The sequence below is a fragment of the Lissotriton vulgaris genome, chromosome 6, assembly GCF_964263255.1.
Source record: "Lissotriton vulgaris chromosome 6, aLisVul1.2, whole genome shotgun sequence".
Taxonomy (NCBI): domain Eukaryota; kingdom Metazoa; phylum Chordata; class Amphibia; order Caudata; family Salamandridae; genus Lissotriton; species Lissotriton vulgaris.
Window position 1 is genome coordinate 562,255,087 of NC_141694.1, and position 15,621 is coordinate 562,270,707.

The 15,621-nt window shown below is 45.0% G+C and overlaps 1 protein-coding gene across 2 annotated transcripts in view; it reads left to right on the forward strand.

Annotated features, from left to right (window-relative positions):
* Positions 1 to 15,621, forward strand: part of DOP1A (DOP1 leucine zipper like protein A) — a 1,079,867-nt gene that overhangs the window by 354,342 nt on the left and 709,904 nt on the right. For both annotated transcript variants that reach the window (XM_086926553.1, XM_086926552.1), the window contains exons 10-11: positions 8,012 to 8,132; positions 13,783 to 13,902. In XM_086926553.1, coding sequence (XP_086782679.1) covers positions 8,012 to 8,132; positions 13,783 to 13,902 — 241 coding nt within the window. The remainder of the gene's footprint in view (positions 1 to 8,011; positions 8,133 to 13,782; positions 13,903 to 15,621) is intronic.

Genomic DNA, 15,621 nt, shown 5'->3' on the forward strand with positions numbered 1-15,621 from the left:
CCCTCAGGCCCAGGAGTACGAATGCCAAAGAGTTATCGATAGGATACTGCAAGATGTCTTTAATATGGGAAAAGATTTCGTCCCAGAAGGGTTTGATGATCGGACAATCCCACCAAATGTGGCGGAAGTCCCCCAGAAGGCCACAACCCCTCCAACATCTATCCGAGACGGCCGGGTAGATACGGTGAAGCCGGGCAGGGACCATATACCATTGTGTGAGAGTTTTTAAGTGCGCCTCCCTCAGGAGTATCGAGTGGTTAAATTGCGTCATGTCCCTCCACAACGCCGACCATTCTCCATCTGTGATGTCCCTTCCCACCATCTCCTCCCATTGCTCCATGTAACGCGGTCTAGGGGAAAGGGCAGATCGAAGCAGCAGTTGGTATAGAAAGGAAATGGCACCCTTCATGGTAGATGTTTTCAGCAGGAAGGCTTCAAATTCGGAGGGAGGCCTCGTGGCTGCCTCCCGTACTCCCGGTGACGTGGCCCAGTGGAGCAGTTGTAAATGCCTGTATTTTTCAGTTGGCTGCACTTGGTAGTCCCGCATGCAATTCTCAAAGGTCAGGGGGTCAGGGCCGTGGAACAGATGGAGCAGCGCACGGCATCCTCCCTCCCTCCAAGTATCAAAGGGGCCCTCTGCGAATGCCGGCGGAAACGCCGGGTTGAAATGCAATGGAGTGAATGGAGACGGGAAGGTCGTCCATCGCTCATCCCCCGCTAAGGTGTCCCATACTTTCAGTGTAGTCCCCGTGGGCGTACTGATGTACGCATTCACCGGGCGGTCACGCTTTGGTTTCCAGGCCAGATCCCAGACTAACCGGCCAGCCACGCTCCGGTCTATATGCAACCAGTGCTTTTCGGAAAATTGCTGTGACCATTCCACCATGACTCTTAGTTGGACAGCCTTATAATAGAGGTGTAGATCCGGGAGGCCGACCCCCCCCCCGTCAGCCCGTAGCCGTCGCAGGAGTGCAAACGAAAGTCGTGCCCGACCACCCTGCCAGACAAATTTCAAGATCAACGTTTTGAGCTGTCTAAAGAAGGAAGTGCTCAGTGGAATCAGTAGGGCCTGAAAAAGATACAAGTATTTGGGGAGAAGGACCATTTTAATGGCATGCACCCTACCGAGCCAGGATAGGAATTTGGGCTTCCACTTCTCCAGTTCGGCCCGAGTCTTGGCCAGCAGGGGCGGGAAGTTGGCTGCGAATAAGCCACCCACCGTGGGAGTTAGGTGGACTCCTAGGTAAAGTATCGAGCCCGAAGCCCAGGCTAGTGGCGTCGACGCTCTTACCTGAGCAACTTCGGCCTGTGATAAGGTTAGATTCAGGACATAAGACTTGCCGTAATTAACCTTGAAGCCAGCCACCCCCTCAAATTCCAGCAAGATATCCCGAACGCATGGAAGAGAGCTAGCGGGATCGGCCACCGATAGCAGGACATCGTCCGCAAAGAGAGAGATTTTGTGTTGCTCCCCCGTGAATGGTATGCCCTTCACCCCCTCATGCTCCCGGACCGCCATCGCCAAGGGCTCAATGCTGAGCGCGAACAGCAAGGGAGAGAGGGGGCACCCCTGTCTGGTGCCTCGCGAGTGCTGGAAAAAGGCCGATAGGTGGCCGTTCACCGCCACTCTCGAGTGCGGGCTACAGAAGTTTGCCCTCACCATGGTGATGAATCTTTCGGAGAAACCAAACGCCTGCAACGTGTTAAATAGAAAGCTCCAGTCCACTCGATCGAAGGCCTTCTCCGCATCTAGGCCCACCAATACCGCCGGAATGCGGAGCCTGTCCGCCTTCTCAATGAGATGAATCACCCTACGTGTATTGTCGTGCGTCTGGCGGCCTTTGATAAAGCCGGACTGATCCGGATGAACAATCGTCGGGAGCAGGTCCTGGAGGCGGCTCGCTAGAATCGCCGAGTATAGCTTCGCGTCAATATTAAGTAAGGCTGTGGGACGGAATGAGGCGCATTGCTCTGGGTCCTTCCCCGGCTTCGGCAGGACCGTAATCACCGCCTCCGCTAGGGTCCCGGTATTCACTCCGGACGTAGCCATGTCATTAAAGAGGGCGACCAGAAAGTCGCACACCTCAGTTGCATAGGTCTTATAGAAGACTGCAGTGTACCCGTCCGGGCCGGGAGCTTTATGTAATTTCAAGTTTTTAATGGCGGAGAGGACTTCCTCCCTCGAAATCGGAGCTTCTAACAGGTCGTTCCATGCACTAGAGACCTGCGGGAGTGGCAAGCGCTGCAGGAACTCCCGCTGTGCCGCAGCATCCAGCTCCTCGCCCGTATACAAAGCGGCATAGAAGCGGCCAAATATGTCCGCCTTCGCCCCGTCTCGATGGTGGAGTACTCCTGCGGGGTCTCTGATCCCCCCTATGTATTCTCGTTCCCTCTTGTCCCGCAATTGCCGGGCTAAGTGTCTGCCAATCTTATTACCACTGGAGTATGAGTGCCGCCCCAGCCGCAGGAGCGTGAGCTCGGCTCTGTTCGCATAGTGTGCCTTCAGCTTGCCCCTAACCGCCGTCAGCGGACGCAGGGTCACCCTCGAGGGATTGATCTTATGAACCCTCTCGAGCTCAAGCACCTCGGCTTCCAGCGCGTCCCGTTCCTTCCTACGCAGAGTGTTAAGTTGCGAGTTGAGGCCCAAGCACGTCCCTCTTATCGTCGCCTTAAAGGCGTCCCACGTAGTCGTCAGAGAGGTGTCCGACGGGGGATTGCAATCGAAAAATTCACGGATGGCCAGGCGCAAGGCTTGGTTGGAAACCTCGTCTCTAACCACCGACGCCGGAAAGTACCACTTTCGGTTCGCGGTGTCAGGCGGCGACCAACGGAGAGTGAGCACTAAGAGACTGTGGTCCGACACCGAGATCGGAAGAATGGCGGCATCTAGAATGTTCCTTCTGAGGGACTGACTAAGAAAAATGTGATCCAAGCGAGAGTAGGAGAGGTGCACATGTGAAAAGAATGTGTAGTCTTTCATGGCAGGGTGAAAAAATCGCCATCCATCTACTAGACCCAGCTCCCCCACCCCTTGCTGCGTGGAATCAGAAAAGACCCCTGTGTCCGCTCTACGTCCCCCCGAGCTGTCCAACTCCCTGTCCCACACCAAATTGAAATCGCCCAGCAGGAACAAGAGCCCCTCCGCAACGTCCCCCATCTTCACCAGCAGTTCTTGCAAATACTTGTTCTGGCCCGCATTGGGCAGATATACCACCACAAACGTACACAATCTACCCTGAATGTGCCCCTTAACCATCAGCCAGCGACCCTCCCTGTCGTGTCGGACCTCCACTGGTTGAAAGTGCAACGTAGCCCTGAACAGAAGTGCCACCCCCCGGTGCTTCGTGACAGCAGAGGACCTGTAAATAATGGGGTACGCCCTATGGCGGAGCCTCAACTCATCCTTCCGTGCCAGGTGTGTTTCTTGCAATCCCACTACATCAAGGTGATGGTCCATCACATACTTCAGAACCCTCTGCCGCTTCTGTGGCGAATTCATGCCCTTAACATTCCACGTCCCTATGCTAAGCGGCATAGCGGATATAAAAACCAGAAACCGCTCTCAGCTTGCCAAGCGCCACCCACCCCGCATTCAGCCCAGCCCCCAGGCAGTAGCCAACCAGTAGCTTCCAGAACATTCGCGGCACGACATCACCAACAGTAAAGTACACACTCAGCAGCAGACACACAACAAGCATCCCCTTTGGCCCACCGTCACGGGTCCCCCCCAACGTCCCCAACACCCCCCTTCCCAACCCCACCCCAAAGGATATGCAACCCAAACACAGTACAAAGTCAAAAACAAAAGTGCAGAAATAATACTCATACTGGTGTACTTTTTATAATGCTAGAAAGATAGAAAAACTATTAAAAATAGCAATGAGTGGCATGGTCAAACAGTGGACTGAGCAAGATGAATCAATTAATCAATTAGGAAATTGTAAGCGCGTTACTCACCCATGTGGGTCTCAAGGCGCTGGAGAGGAGCGGAGGTGGAGGGTTCCGCAGTTCAGTCGAAGAGCCAGGTCTTGAGAGCCTTCCTGAAGGTGTTCATGAAGGGGGCGTGGCTAATGTCGATCGGTAGCTAGTCCCAGGTCTTGGCCGCGATGTAGGAGCAGGCTCTTCTCCCTGTTCTGACTCTGTGGATGCGTGGGATTTTGGCGAGGCCGAAGTTGACAGATCGGAGGTTTCTTTTGGGTACGTGGAAGGTGATCTTCTCGTTGAGGTATTGGGGTCCGGTGTTGTGGAGGCATTTGTACGCTTGGGTGAGTATCTTGATGGTGATTCTCTTCTCCACGGGAAGCCAGTGGAGATTCCGAAGGTGTTGGCTGATGTGCTTGTGTCGGGGGATGCCGAGGACGAGTCTGTCAGCGGTGTTCTGTATCATCTGGAGCTTGCAGAGCAGAGACCTATTAATGCGAGATGAGAGATGTTTGGCTACTCTTCACTTTCAATATCACACTGAAATATCTCTGGATATCCCTACTGTGAAGGAGTGGGCTGTCTAGTACCGAATTCCTGAAGAGTACTGAAACCGACTGATGCCCATGGCTTGAAACTATCTCCGGCGTGCAACTTGGTTGTGCCTACTGTGGAAGTACAGCTGCTGCAGAGTCCATGATTAGAGCCTTCTCCCTACATAGTATTTAGCGGTTCTTTCACCCCCTATGTTAATAGTAACTCCTGGTTCACTGGCCTTCCTCATCACTAAGGGAAAATGTTGTTGTGTTCTTTGCAGCTGAGAGCTGTGAAACGTACCAGCCCCTCCTACACGGCTCCATCAGCTGTCCCATAGATTCTAGGACTGGTATGCTCTGGAAAAGGGGTCACAAGGATTGGCTCTAACTCTGCTGCTTCCTGTTTTGAAGTCTCAGCTATTAGATTACATATGGTGCTTCTGTAACCTGAGTCAAGCAAGCTTGGGTAAAGAACACCTTTTAACATACAGTTGGCCGCTGACTATCCAGGCTCTCCAGTGTGCATTCTCTAGCTCAATGAAGAATCCTAAGCATGCTCTTGCTTTACTAATTCTTTTGGACAATATTGAAACAAGTGCTTGGTCATCCTGCTTTCATATCATATTGTTGCCCCAGTGATGGGTACACACACTGCCCACACGTGTCCTTGACTTGCTGTGGGAGAAAATTTTACATTAGCACATGTGTACTTCTCAAGTCACCTGTTGGGTCTTATTTGGTCTACTATCCACTATGGCTCTGGTTGATCATTTGGCCTTGCTCATTCTTTTGGAAGGGATACCTATGCATACTCACCTATCGTAGACATTGTGTTTCTTACTGGTTACCTAGACCTTTGCTAGGCCTCAACATTTGACTTCCCTCATCCTTGCCTTGATCTTATTGAGTGCTTTTTGTTATGCCATGACTCAGGGGAGTATCAATACTAATTTGTATGGGTTAATATAGCAATGCCCTTACAGTGTTATGCATTATCAACACTCCAGCATATTCAGAACTTTGCAGTACTTTTGGTTTTCAGACTGAATCATTTTAACTCTGCCGGCGGCAAATAGATTCTTGCAGTCTTTCCGTTCAGTAGCTGTTACAGTTAGAGTATTTTGTTTAGTCTAAAGGGCATTTTATGAACGTACCCAATCCCTCCAGTAATAATTTTCCCAACACAACTGTAAGACCTCTTTGATCGTACCCGCATTTCATCATTCAAGTTCCTTGCCTCAAATGACATGTATTATCAGTGTGGTGTCCATACAGTGGCATGCCAGATTCCTTAAAACCTCAATGTACCATTTCTTTATCTGCAGCAAAATAAGTGATTACTTTTACAAAAGCACTCAAACTCTGTCTTTGCCTGCCAACTGTTAAACACATTCCCGCCCAGGGGATTTCCTTCCTGGGGACCTGGTGAAGTCTGCAGTCACGTGGTGGAGCACATGAAAAATATTCAGACTGATATGTGATGCTCATATCTCTATTTTTCAGAACACAAAGATATGTGCCAATTGATCTTTAAACTATATTTTTGAAGACCAAAATGTTTCATTGACAGCTGTGATTCGGCAAGCTACACTCTGCAACAAGCATTCGCAATGCAATCGGTCTTGCCTTCTGGACCTTATAAGTGTTTCGCCAACAATACATATATGAAATCTTACAAACAAAATGCTTTATTTTAAAATATGCATTGAATTGCTGCTGCATTGGGCTACTAAAATGCAATATTTTAACACATTCAGCCAAGCAGCATCATAGCACATAGATTGGACAACTGGGAGTCTGCAACTTGTATGTCACAAGCTACAGATAAGAATTGTCCAAGATGCGGCGTCTGCAACTAAGAACTACAGCTTTAATGACATAATTAAAGTTTGTATTTTAAGAGACCTCTACCCCTGTCTCATCTCACACACAAAACAGCTCCTTAATTTTGACGAGTCTCTTTGCTAGTGTCCTTTCAATAGACTACCATGGTCTCTTGAAAGCTTTCCAGTGCAATATTGCACACAGAGGAGTACCAAAGGAGCCTTTCAGTGAGCACAAGGTTGATTTCCTTAGTGGGCCCTATTTCCTTTAGAAGTAACTGAAGTGCTCTAGTGCCTGAAGTGCTTCTCCGACAAAGGAGCACCCTACACTCTATGGACATATTGTGTGTCTGCTGCTGCTTCATGGACGGTAATGGGCTCTCTATGCCAGCCTTGCCAGGAGTGTATTACTCATGCGGGCAAAAAATACAGCGCAGTTAATTTGTAACATTTCTTGCACCACAAAATCTAATGTATTGCTGACCACTATAGTCGGCCATTTTTTGTCACTGGCTGTTTATTTTCACAAGAGGTGCCCGTTAATAGGGTACTACATTTAAAATAATCTGTTGCCAACCTCTCTTTGAAGTGATGCTTTCCTAAAGTGTTCGTACATTTAGTTACGTTCTCTGCATAAAGCAAACATGGTTTACTGTAGAAACATGAGTGAAAGCATATGCAGAGAAGAGGTAATTATTAGAAAGATAATCTGTGCTTTTTTTGTGCAATAACTGTGTCTTTTGTCTCTGAATGGAGGAATGTAAGCGCTGCATCTGCTTACCCTGAAATTCAGACCATCTTTTGAATACTTGTACCACTGCATGATCAGGAGGATTAATGAAAGAACAGCCACCAAACATGATTGATTGAGGCTTCTTTGTTTACACCATAAACATGTGACTAAGAGCAGAAGACAGTTGAAACAGCGACAGGAGGGAGGTGGTGCGATCACGAAAAATGACACTGTAAAAAGGCTGCGAGGGGTGGGATTTATTGGTGGGGGTAGACATGGGGAGATTTACTGAACTGCAAGCAGCGCTGTGTGGCAGCGATCGGAAGGAGAGGGATGAAAGAAATAGTAGTGCACTCAAACAAAACATATGGCCCATAGTGAAAGGATCCACGCAGTAGCCAGGGTCGAAACAAAACAGCCACAAGGCGGGACAAATGTGCACCAACGAAAGCTATGGAATTTGTAAAGACAGACCAAGTAACCAATGAAAAGCAGTGGGTGTGTTCAATCGCTACAAAGGGAATACAGCATGCCTCGCAGAGCAGCGCGGGCACGCTGCCTCTAGGCTTGACCTAAGAAGGGAATAGGGTAGTGCATGTTTATTTAATTGCTGAAGTTGTTGACAGGGCTGTCTGAGCGGAAGTGTTATGGTTTAGAAGTTTTTTCATTATTTATTATTTTGTACATTAGAGAAAGACCACATTAGCTCTTTCGTAGCAGTATACTTGTGTTTATAAATATTAATGTTTTTGTCATGGGGCATATATATCCCCGGATGAGATCCCCAAGCGAGGCTACGAGCGAATAAGTTGTCAAAAAAAGCCTGGGCAAAGGTTCTCACTCCCCAAATAAACAGAAGGCTTAAATGTGATATTTTGAATTTCTCAAAACAAATGCAACATTTATTTTTTTAATGCTGATGTTTGAAACTGTCTTATTGGTACACTTATTTTTATTTTTTAACTCATTATTTTTATGTTTTACAAACAATGTTTTAGGTCCTGCAATTTTAGAAGATGTACTGATAGAGGTTTTTCGGACATTATATACACAATGCAGAACTGAGCTGGATCTCAGTGCTCAAACCTCCTTCAGTAAAGACCCTACACAGTTAAGCAGGTACTTTTCTAGAAAGTAACTTTAAGTGTATCACATATTATGTCTTTAAACTATAATTCTCTTATTTAACATTTAGAATCTGGCTTTGAAATTAGATGTGTCAATCTGAATCTAGTGGAGAACCAGCCACATACACCTTCATCAGTGATGCAGTCCATTAACCAAACCAGTTGCACCTTACCCAAGTGCCATAAATTGGCTGCATTTTAATTACATATCTGGTTGTACCGGGAAGTGACAAGGTTTTTCCAAATCTCTAAGAAGTCTTTCTGACCGTTTTTTGGAATAATGCATAAAAAGTGAATTAACTGGAATGGGAAACGACAAGGTGAACATTTACACCGTAGCCCTTTCGATGCTCATGATGGAACGGTTCCGTCATCAGCATCGGTCGGGCTGTGCTCATGACGGAACCGTTCCGTCATGACCACACCCATTAACATTGGGGCCCAGCACCGGCGGTAAATCGGGGCAGCACGGATGAGGTTAGTCCTTCCCTGGTTAGTCTTCAGGGTATCAAAACATCTTCAAGTAATACAAACGCAGAACCCTCACAATTCCCTTGTTGCACCCACGTATACAGAATGTGGTAGTTCCCTTCTCCTCCATGCACTTGCCTTCACTCTTAAGTAAACAGTGCCCCAGAGATAATGACTTTTTAGTTTGCACTTGTGATTTTTTTTGTAAACAATCAACACCTTACATTGTAGAAATATCACAATGAGAGCAGAAGGCCTATTACATCATTGGTCAAAAAACAATGAGAGGTAGTGGTATCAGCAATGAAGCATAAATGTATTCTTCAAAATGGACAACAGATAATTGTGTATTTGGTGTAGCAATTTATGCGGTCAGGATTTTCTCAATTGAATTATATGAAGCCACTGTACCCAAATGTCTCTTACTCTGTGTCAGACAGTTTATAAGCATCATCTTCTGTGCCATTGTAATGCTTCATGTTAGTTAACCTTTTAATTTAGCACACTAGCAGATGGCACCGTGTACCGTACTATGTTAGAACTATCAATGCTACATACCTTAGAAATTGTGACATATCAGAGCACTTTCTATGAAACCCAGTTAGATCTCTAATGCATTAGAAGGGATAGATAGTAGTCTTTAGGGTATTGAAGTGAACCCCTGTAAACTCGTCCGAAGGTAAACCAGATAAACAGTGGAATGACTGCCCATCTGTGATGATTATTTCCCTTACCTCCTAAAACCAGTTTCAATGCTTATAGTATCGGAAATCCACAGTGTGCTGAGCTGTCTCCAACCTGGAACTTTCCCTCTACTTGTAGATATAATGGGGATAGTACCTTTGCTGAGTCAGCGGCTTGTCCAATATACTGGAGTACTTAGTGCCTCTTTAGGGTCCTAAAATTGCTGAGACAAATTTTCCTAAGTGTGGTTCAGATTTTGTAACACTATATGTCAAGTCAAGTCAGAAAATTTATATAGCGCACTACATACCCAGAGGGTCTCAAGGCGCTTGAGGAAGGGTGGGGAATTAATTGTCGAAGATCCAGGTTTTAAGCTGCTTTCTGAAGGCTGGGTGGTTTTGAGTGAGGCGTAGGTGAATGGGGAGGGAGTTCCATGTTTTAGCCGCTGGGTAGGAGAAGGATCTTCCCCCCATGGTGGATTTGTTGATGCGTGGAACCGCAGCGAAGGCTTGGTTGGAGGAACGTAGCTGGCGGGAGGGGGAGTAGAAGGATAATCGCGTGTTGAGGCATTCTGGTCCAAGTTCGTAAAGTGCTTTGTGTGCGTGGGTGAGGAGGCGGAACGTTATCCTCTTATTAACAGGGAGCCAGTGGAGGTCTTTTAGGTGACCTGAAATGTGGTCTTTACGCGGGATGTCTAGTATGAGTCTGGCTGAAGATCTCCCCCATCGCAAGTAAGGTTTACAATTGAAATATCTCAGCCCATCTTCAGCATCATTCAATTTGTTTGCCAAATATAAATCTAAGACCTGGGGTTGAACCATAACCCTAGATTAGGTTAAAGTAAGTAAGGATTTTGGAATTTGTGAACAGTTTTACAGCAAGCTGTTTTCAAGGAGAGTTCTGGGTCATACTCAGTAGGGAACTGACATTGAGTTCCCATCTGCCTGAAACTTAGTGAAGATGGTGCTGCATACATTTTTACATTATTGATATTTTTTTGCGGGAGGAGGGGTTATCGGAGGTCTTTTGCAAATACATTGCATAATTTACATTCACAACGCAGCAATATGGTTGCCAACTGGGGGTGAAAACTCCACTTGAGCATCAGGTCTGGTTAGTGTATAATACAAGTAGTTTTTCCTGACCATATTAATCAGATCTTGCTGAATGTCAGCCTGCCAAACAATGTCTGTAGTTGGACTACAGCAATGGCAAGAAAAATATTCAGCAAGCTTGTCAGCACTATCTTTTTAAAATTGGAGACAATACGTTTTATGGTAATACCCTCCAAAGGGCCATCCTGTCCTCTACCTTTCCAAGTGCTCCCAAAATGATATTTGCTTAGTATACACCATAGTACTTGGGAAAAGAATACCCAGTCACTTGATTCCATTAGGGCACCATCTAAAGCCGAGATTGTTGTTGTCTCGAGTGGTTCATGTAGTAAGCATGATCAGTTCTGACTTAAACCAGTTAATATTAAAGCCAGACATGCATCCAAAACAGGTCACATTAGGAATCATTAGATATGTGTTCACATTTGTAACCCTGATATATGACACATTGGTATTGGTGCTGTAAGCGCTGTATGGGTATTAACCAGCAATCCATTATTCGCATGGGATTAGAGGATCTTTACAGACATTGGCTTTATACTTTGGACAAACAATATAGGGGACAGTACACAGACACCCTTGTCTGGGTGCATTCACCAATGTAAATGTTGTTTAGTGACAGGCTACTACTATTAGGGGCAAATGTCTTTAAAACTGCAACCAGGAAGTGTCACACAACAGAATCAAATGCGTTCTCTACGTATATCAGGACTTATTGTAAGATGGCCACCAAATTCAAGCAGTGATTGATCTGGGACAGAACATTATAGAGTTATCTTACATTTAGATGGTTGGAACGGTCACTGTGACAACATGTTTACTAGTCCACTGTTTTTTCCCGTAGGCAGGGAAATTCAAGTTGCTCCGTGGAAGAGGGCTGTGCAACACAGCACGTTTCTCTAAGTCTGCAATTCGATGTCACTGCTTGCTACTCAACTGGGAAATTGTCAGGAAAGTTTTTTACCCCATCATTGTCTATAGACATCCTTGCCAATCACCTGCGCACAATGTGCAAACATCGCACTTCTCTTTTAGGCAGAAAGCCTGCCTTCCTGTGATCTAACGTGGTGTTGGACAAAAAGGCAAACCTCCTGTATTCCTTTCCTCCAACTCATTTGATCCTACACATCCTGAAGTTCATCAAAGAGTGCCCAGGGTGCTCTGTCAATATAGTAGCTCTGGCAAGGTCTCAGCAAGTCTTTTTTTCAGATCTGCTTCATCTACTTTGGAACGACCACATTTGCCTTGCCAAGAGGAATTACCTCATGCCCATGCAGGAAGGAAGAATGTTGCACATGTCTATAAGCTTGCTCAGCTTGAGTACATGGTTCCTTAGGGGTTGTGGATCTTTCCTCAGAGAAATTTGAGTTCCTAACTGTTACTTGGAAATCCTCCAATAGAAATCATTACAAAAGCAAATGACTGAAATTCCATCACTGGGCAAAGTCTTTTTTTTGTTTATCTGGTTTAGAAGAATGCCCAATCATTTCTTCTTCGAATGGGTTAAGTTGCTTTTGGCACTTACTTTAATTAAAAACATGAACTTTATCTGCCACTTTGAGGTCAGTTTACCAGATTAACAGATCCGTGGGTGGAAGTCATCTGCCATTTGATCACCTCTGAATGGTATCTTAGCGCCTTGTCTAACATAAGCTGTCTGAACATAAGAGTTTGACCAGAGAAACCCTTTTCCATCACCGGTCTACATAAATTGTGTTTCATATTAGCTCAACTCATGTTCTTTGTAGTCATCCATACCCTTGCATCTTCCGACTAGCCTGAAGAAAAGCAATCATAAAAGGATTATTAACAAACTTACCAATATGCTCCTTGAAATATCATACAACTTCCCCATCCTATTAGAGTTGCAGTGGCTGCCTCTTGAAGTCACTGAATTCTCGATAGTATTTTGCGGAGTTCACAAGTGCCTTCATCGAAACAAACTGTGCTTCTTACCTTTTAAACCGATTCCACAGTTCAGGATGTCCCTATTGCTACAAAGTCTCTTAGCTGAAAAATCTGAAGTTAGGTTAAATACCCCAGAAGCTGTTAAACAATTTAATGATGCCTTTCGATACCTTTAAAATGACCAAGGTATACAGTACTCCTTAGCTTGGCCCCATCCATTTTATGTTTTACACTTTCCCATTCTAGGTCAGATCCACAGTAATACCCACACAAAGAGGAAAAGGAGGAACGGGTGGGTATTCAGTCCAGCATTTTTACAAAACCTTGCGTTTTCCCTTGGTGGTGTCTGTTGGGCAGAACACCCACCCGTTCCTCCTTTTCCTCGTTGTATGGGTACTAGTGTTCTATTATTGTGAGGATGGAAAAGGAGTAGTGCCTCTCTCCCCTTTGATATGTGTTGGAACATATCGACAGTAACCGAGATCAGGGAGAAAGAATTTGTATGACCCTGATCCAACCAGAATTAAATGTATCACTGTTCCTGGAATTCTCCTAAAAGAACGTGTCATGCAGGACTTTGGGACAAGTAGGTGTAGAAAAACCATTCACAGAAACATATGCACACGTTCTTGCATCGCTTTCCAGTAACAAGAGGATAGCTGGATCTACTTCAGTCTCTTGGAAAAAAGATCCTGTTTGACTGGCGGTATAAAGCATCGCAGTTTTCCTATGGTTCATGTTCTCGACCACCGTTGTCCATCCAAACCATCGTCATGCAAGAGCGATTGCATACTCCTTTGCTACCACTCTGGCCTTAAGTTTACGGCTCCTTGGCAAGGCTAAAGCAAGCATTCTTGGCAGCCGCCGGTGAACTTAAAATTAATTGTTAAACATTTACACTGTTCTGTGTTCCATGAAAGAATATTGTTTACAATGTTGATTTAGTTTACTCTGCACACAATCCCCATCTGTGTCTTTTACAATTTCGAACTAGAGATGAACATTTCATATAAGGTGAAAACCGTTTACCTTACTGAAATGCTGTAATTGATTAATTTACTGTAATGCCTCTTGGCAAATGTCTTATAACATTTAACAACATACACAAGAAGAGGCTGCTTCCTGTGCCCAGTGCCTCATTTAGGCATGTTGTGTAACGTTCAACTGATAATTGAACATTTGACACAGAATGTCAAATCACAGCAATTACTGTAGTAATTTCACTAAGTACACAACGATTATGTTTGTATCTTACATTAACATATGTAAATGTTTGGGGTTTTATACCCATTAGCATTAGGGAACTGCCGCTTTCTATTCAATCTTTGTTTGAAAAGAAGATAATTCTGTTACATTGCTGTGCAAGTATATGGTGCTTTTAAAATCTTTGATTTGATTTATGAACACATGAATAGAGCTATGCTAAAAACAAGTCATTCTTTATTTATTTGTTTCCTATTTTAGCAAATTGAGAGAAAATAAGAAAACTGCAGAGCTGATTAAGACTGCTAATCTTCTTTTTAATTCATTTGAACCTTACTACATGTGGGATTACATTTCTCGCTGGTTTGAAGAGTGTTGCAGGTACTGTATGCCATAAGATGTGCATTGATTCTGAGTTGTGGACACCGTTTTTGTTTTACCTGGACAACTTACCGTTTCTGTTGTGGCTAGCATAAGTCACAACAAATTCCTATCTAAAATTGACATTCTTTTGTATTTTCTCATATTCTACCGACTATCTACCAATATTATCAGTAAAATCGTTTTGGCAAAACAATGACTTTTATTGGAATTTAGACACATGCATATAGTTGTCTGTGTGTACCTAAAATACATTTAAATTACTCTTTTTAGAGGCCTAACAGATGTATGTGAGTTGTCAGAATGTTTATGTAACATTATTTATGATTTAAATCTTTCTTTAATAATAATGAAGAAAACAGCAACAAAAATTAATGTCTCTGTAGACAAAACGTGCTTACATTGCTCTGTTAGTGCATAGCAACCACCAGAACCATTAATGGGTTTTACAGTTCGCAGGTGTAGAAATGTTGGTCTCAGGTTGGCAGTGTTATGCACCCTGGCCAAGTAGAGACCCTTCTTTCTATTCAGGATGAGTAAAGTACACACCTACATTTGCCTGTTCTCACCCTCTGGTATCTTGGCATAGAACAGTCAGGCTAAACTTCAGAGGCAATGTGTAAAGCATTTGTATATAACCCACAGTAAAACAGTGAAAACCCCACAAATGGACACCACACCAGTTTAGAAAAATAAAGTATCTTTATCTAAACCAAACAAGGTAAAACAACGAAGACCCAACATACAGATATCAAAATATAAGGTAAAAGGTAAAAACTGTTTTATCCATGGGAAGCTGAACGCGTCACTTTTTTGAGCAAAGTACCTTAAATGTGTCAGAATTACAGGGCCAAAACAGATGCACGAAAGGTGATGCGTCGGCTCCTTACTCGCAGGGAAGGTGATGCGTCGGTTCCTTGTTTCAGGGGAGGTGATGTGTTGGGTCCTTACTGACGCACAGGAGTGGTTATGCATCAGTTCCTTAATGAAGAGGAGATGATGCGTCAGTTTCTTACTGTAAGGGGAGGTGGAGTGTCAATTCCTCACTGAAAAGCCCAGCGTCGTCGTAGGTTTGGCGCACAGGCGCGATGCATGAGAAAGTCCAAGCGCTACTGGTCAATCTGGCAGAAATTCAGGCGCTGCGTCAATTTTTTTACCGCAGACAGGCAACGTGTTAATTTTCCCATGTGCACTGTAGAGCCTGTGTTTGAGTTGGAGTGAGAGTGTGTTTTTCAACCGTACGGCTGTTTGCAGCAGGATAAAACGGCACGTGAAAGGCGATGCATGGATTCTCAACAACAGGAGCAGCAAACCAGTCTCCAAGCGCCAAGACCTGGCAAAGCAACACTCAGCAAAAAGGCAGTACTCCTCCTCACAGCTCTGCAGCTCCTCTCTGTGGCAGAGGTTCCTCTTGGTCCAGAAGTGCTCTGGGGTCTTCTGTACGTATACCCCTTTTTCCTTTTGAAGTCTTTGTTCAGAAAGTCTCTCTTGCTTAGCAAAACCAGGTGTCTTCCCTGGTCCAGCCACACTGCAGGGGGCGCAGACAGCATTGTGCAGGGCAGCCACAGCCTATTCAGGTGCTAGTGACAACTCCTCCAGCCACTCTAGCCCAGAACGGCTCATCAGCATTTAAAGGGCACACCTCCGCTCCCTTTGTGTGAGTTTCTGAAGTGAATGCACAAACAGGCACAGGATGGGCTAACAAGAAAATGCCCACTT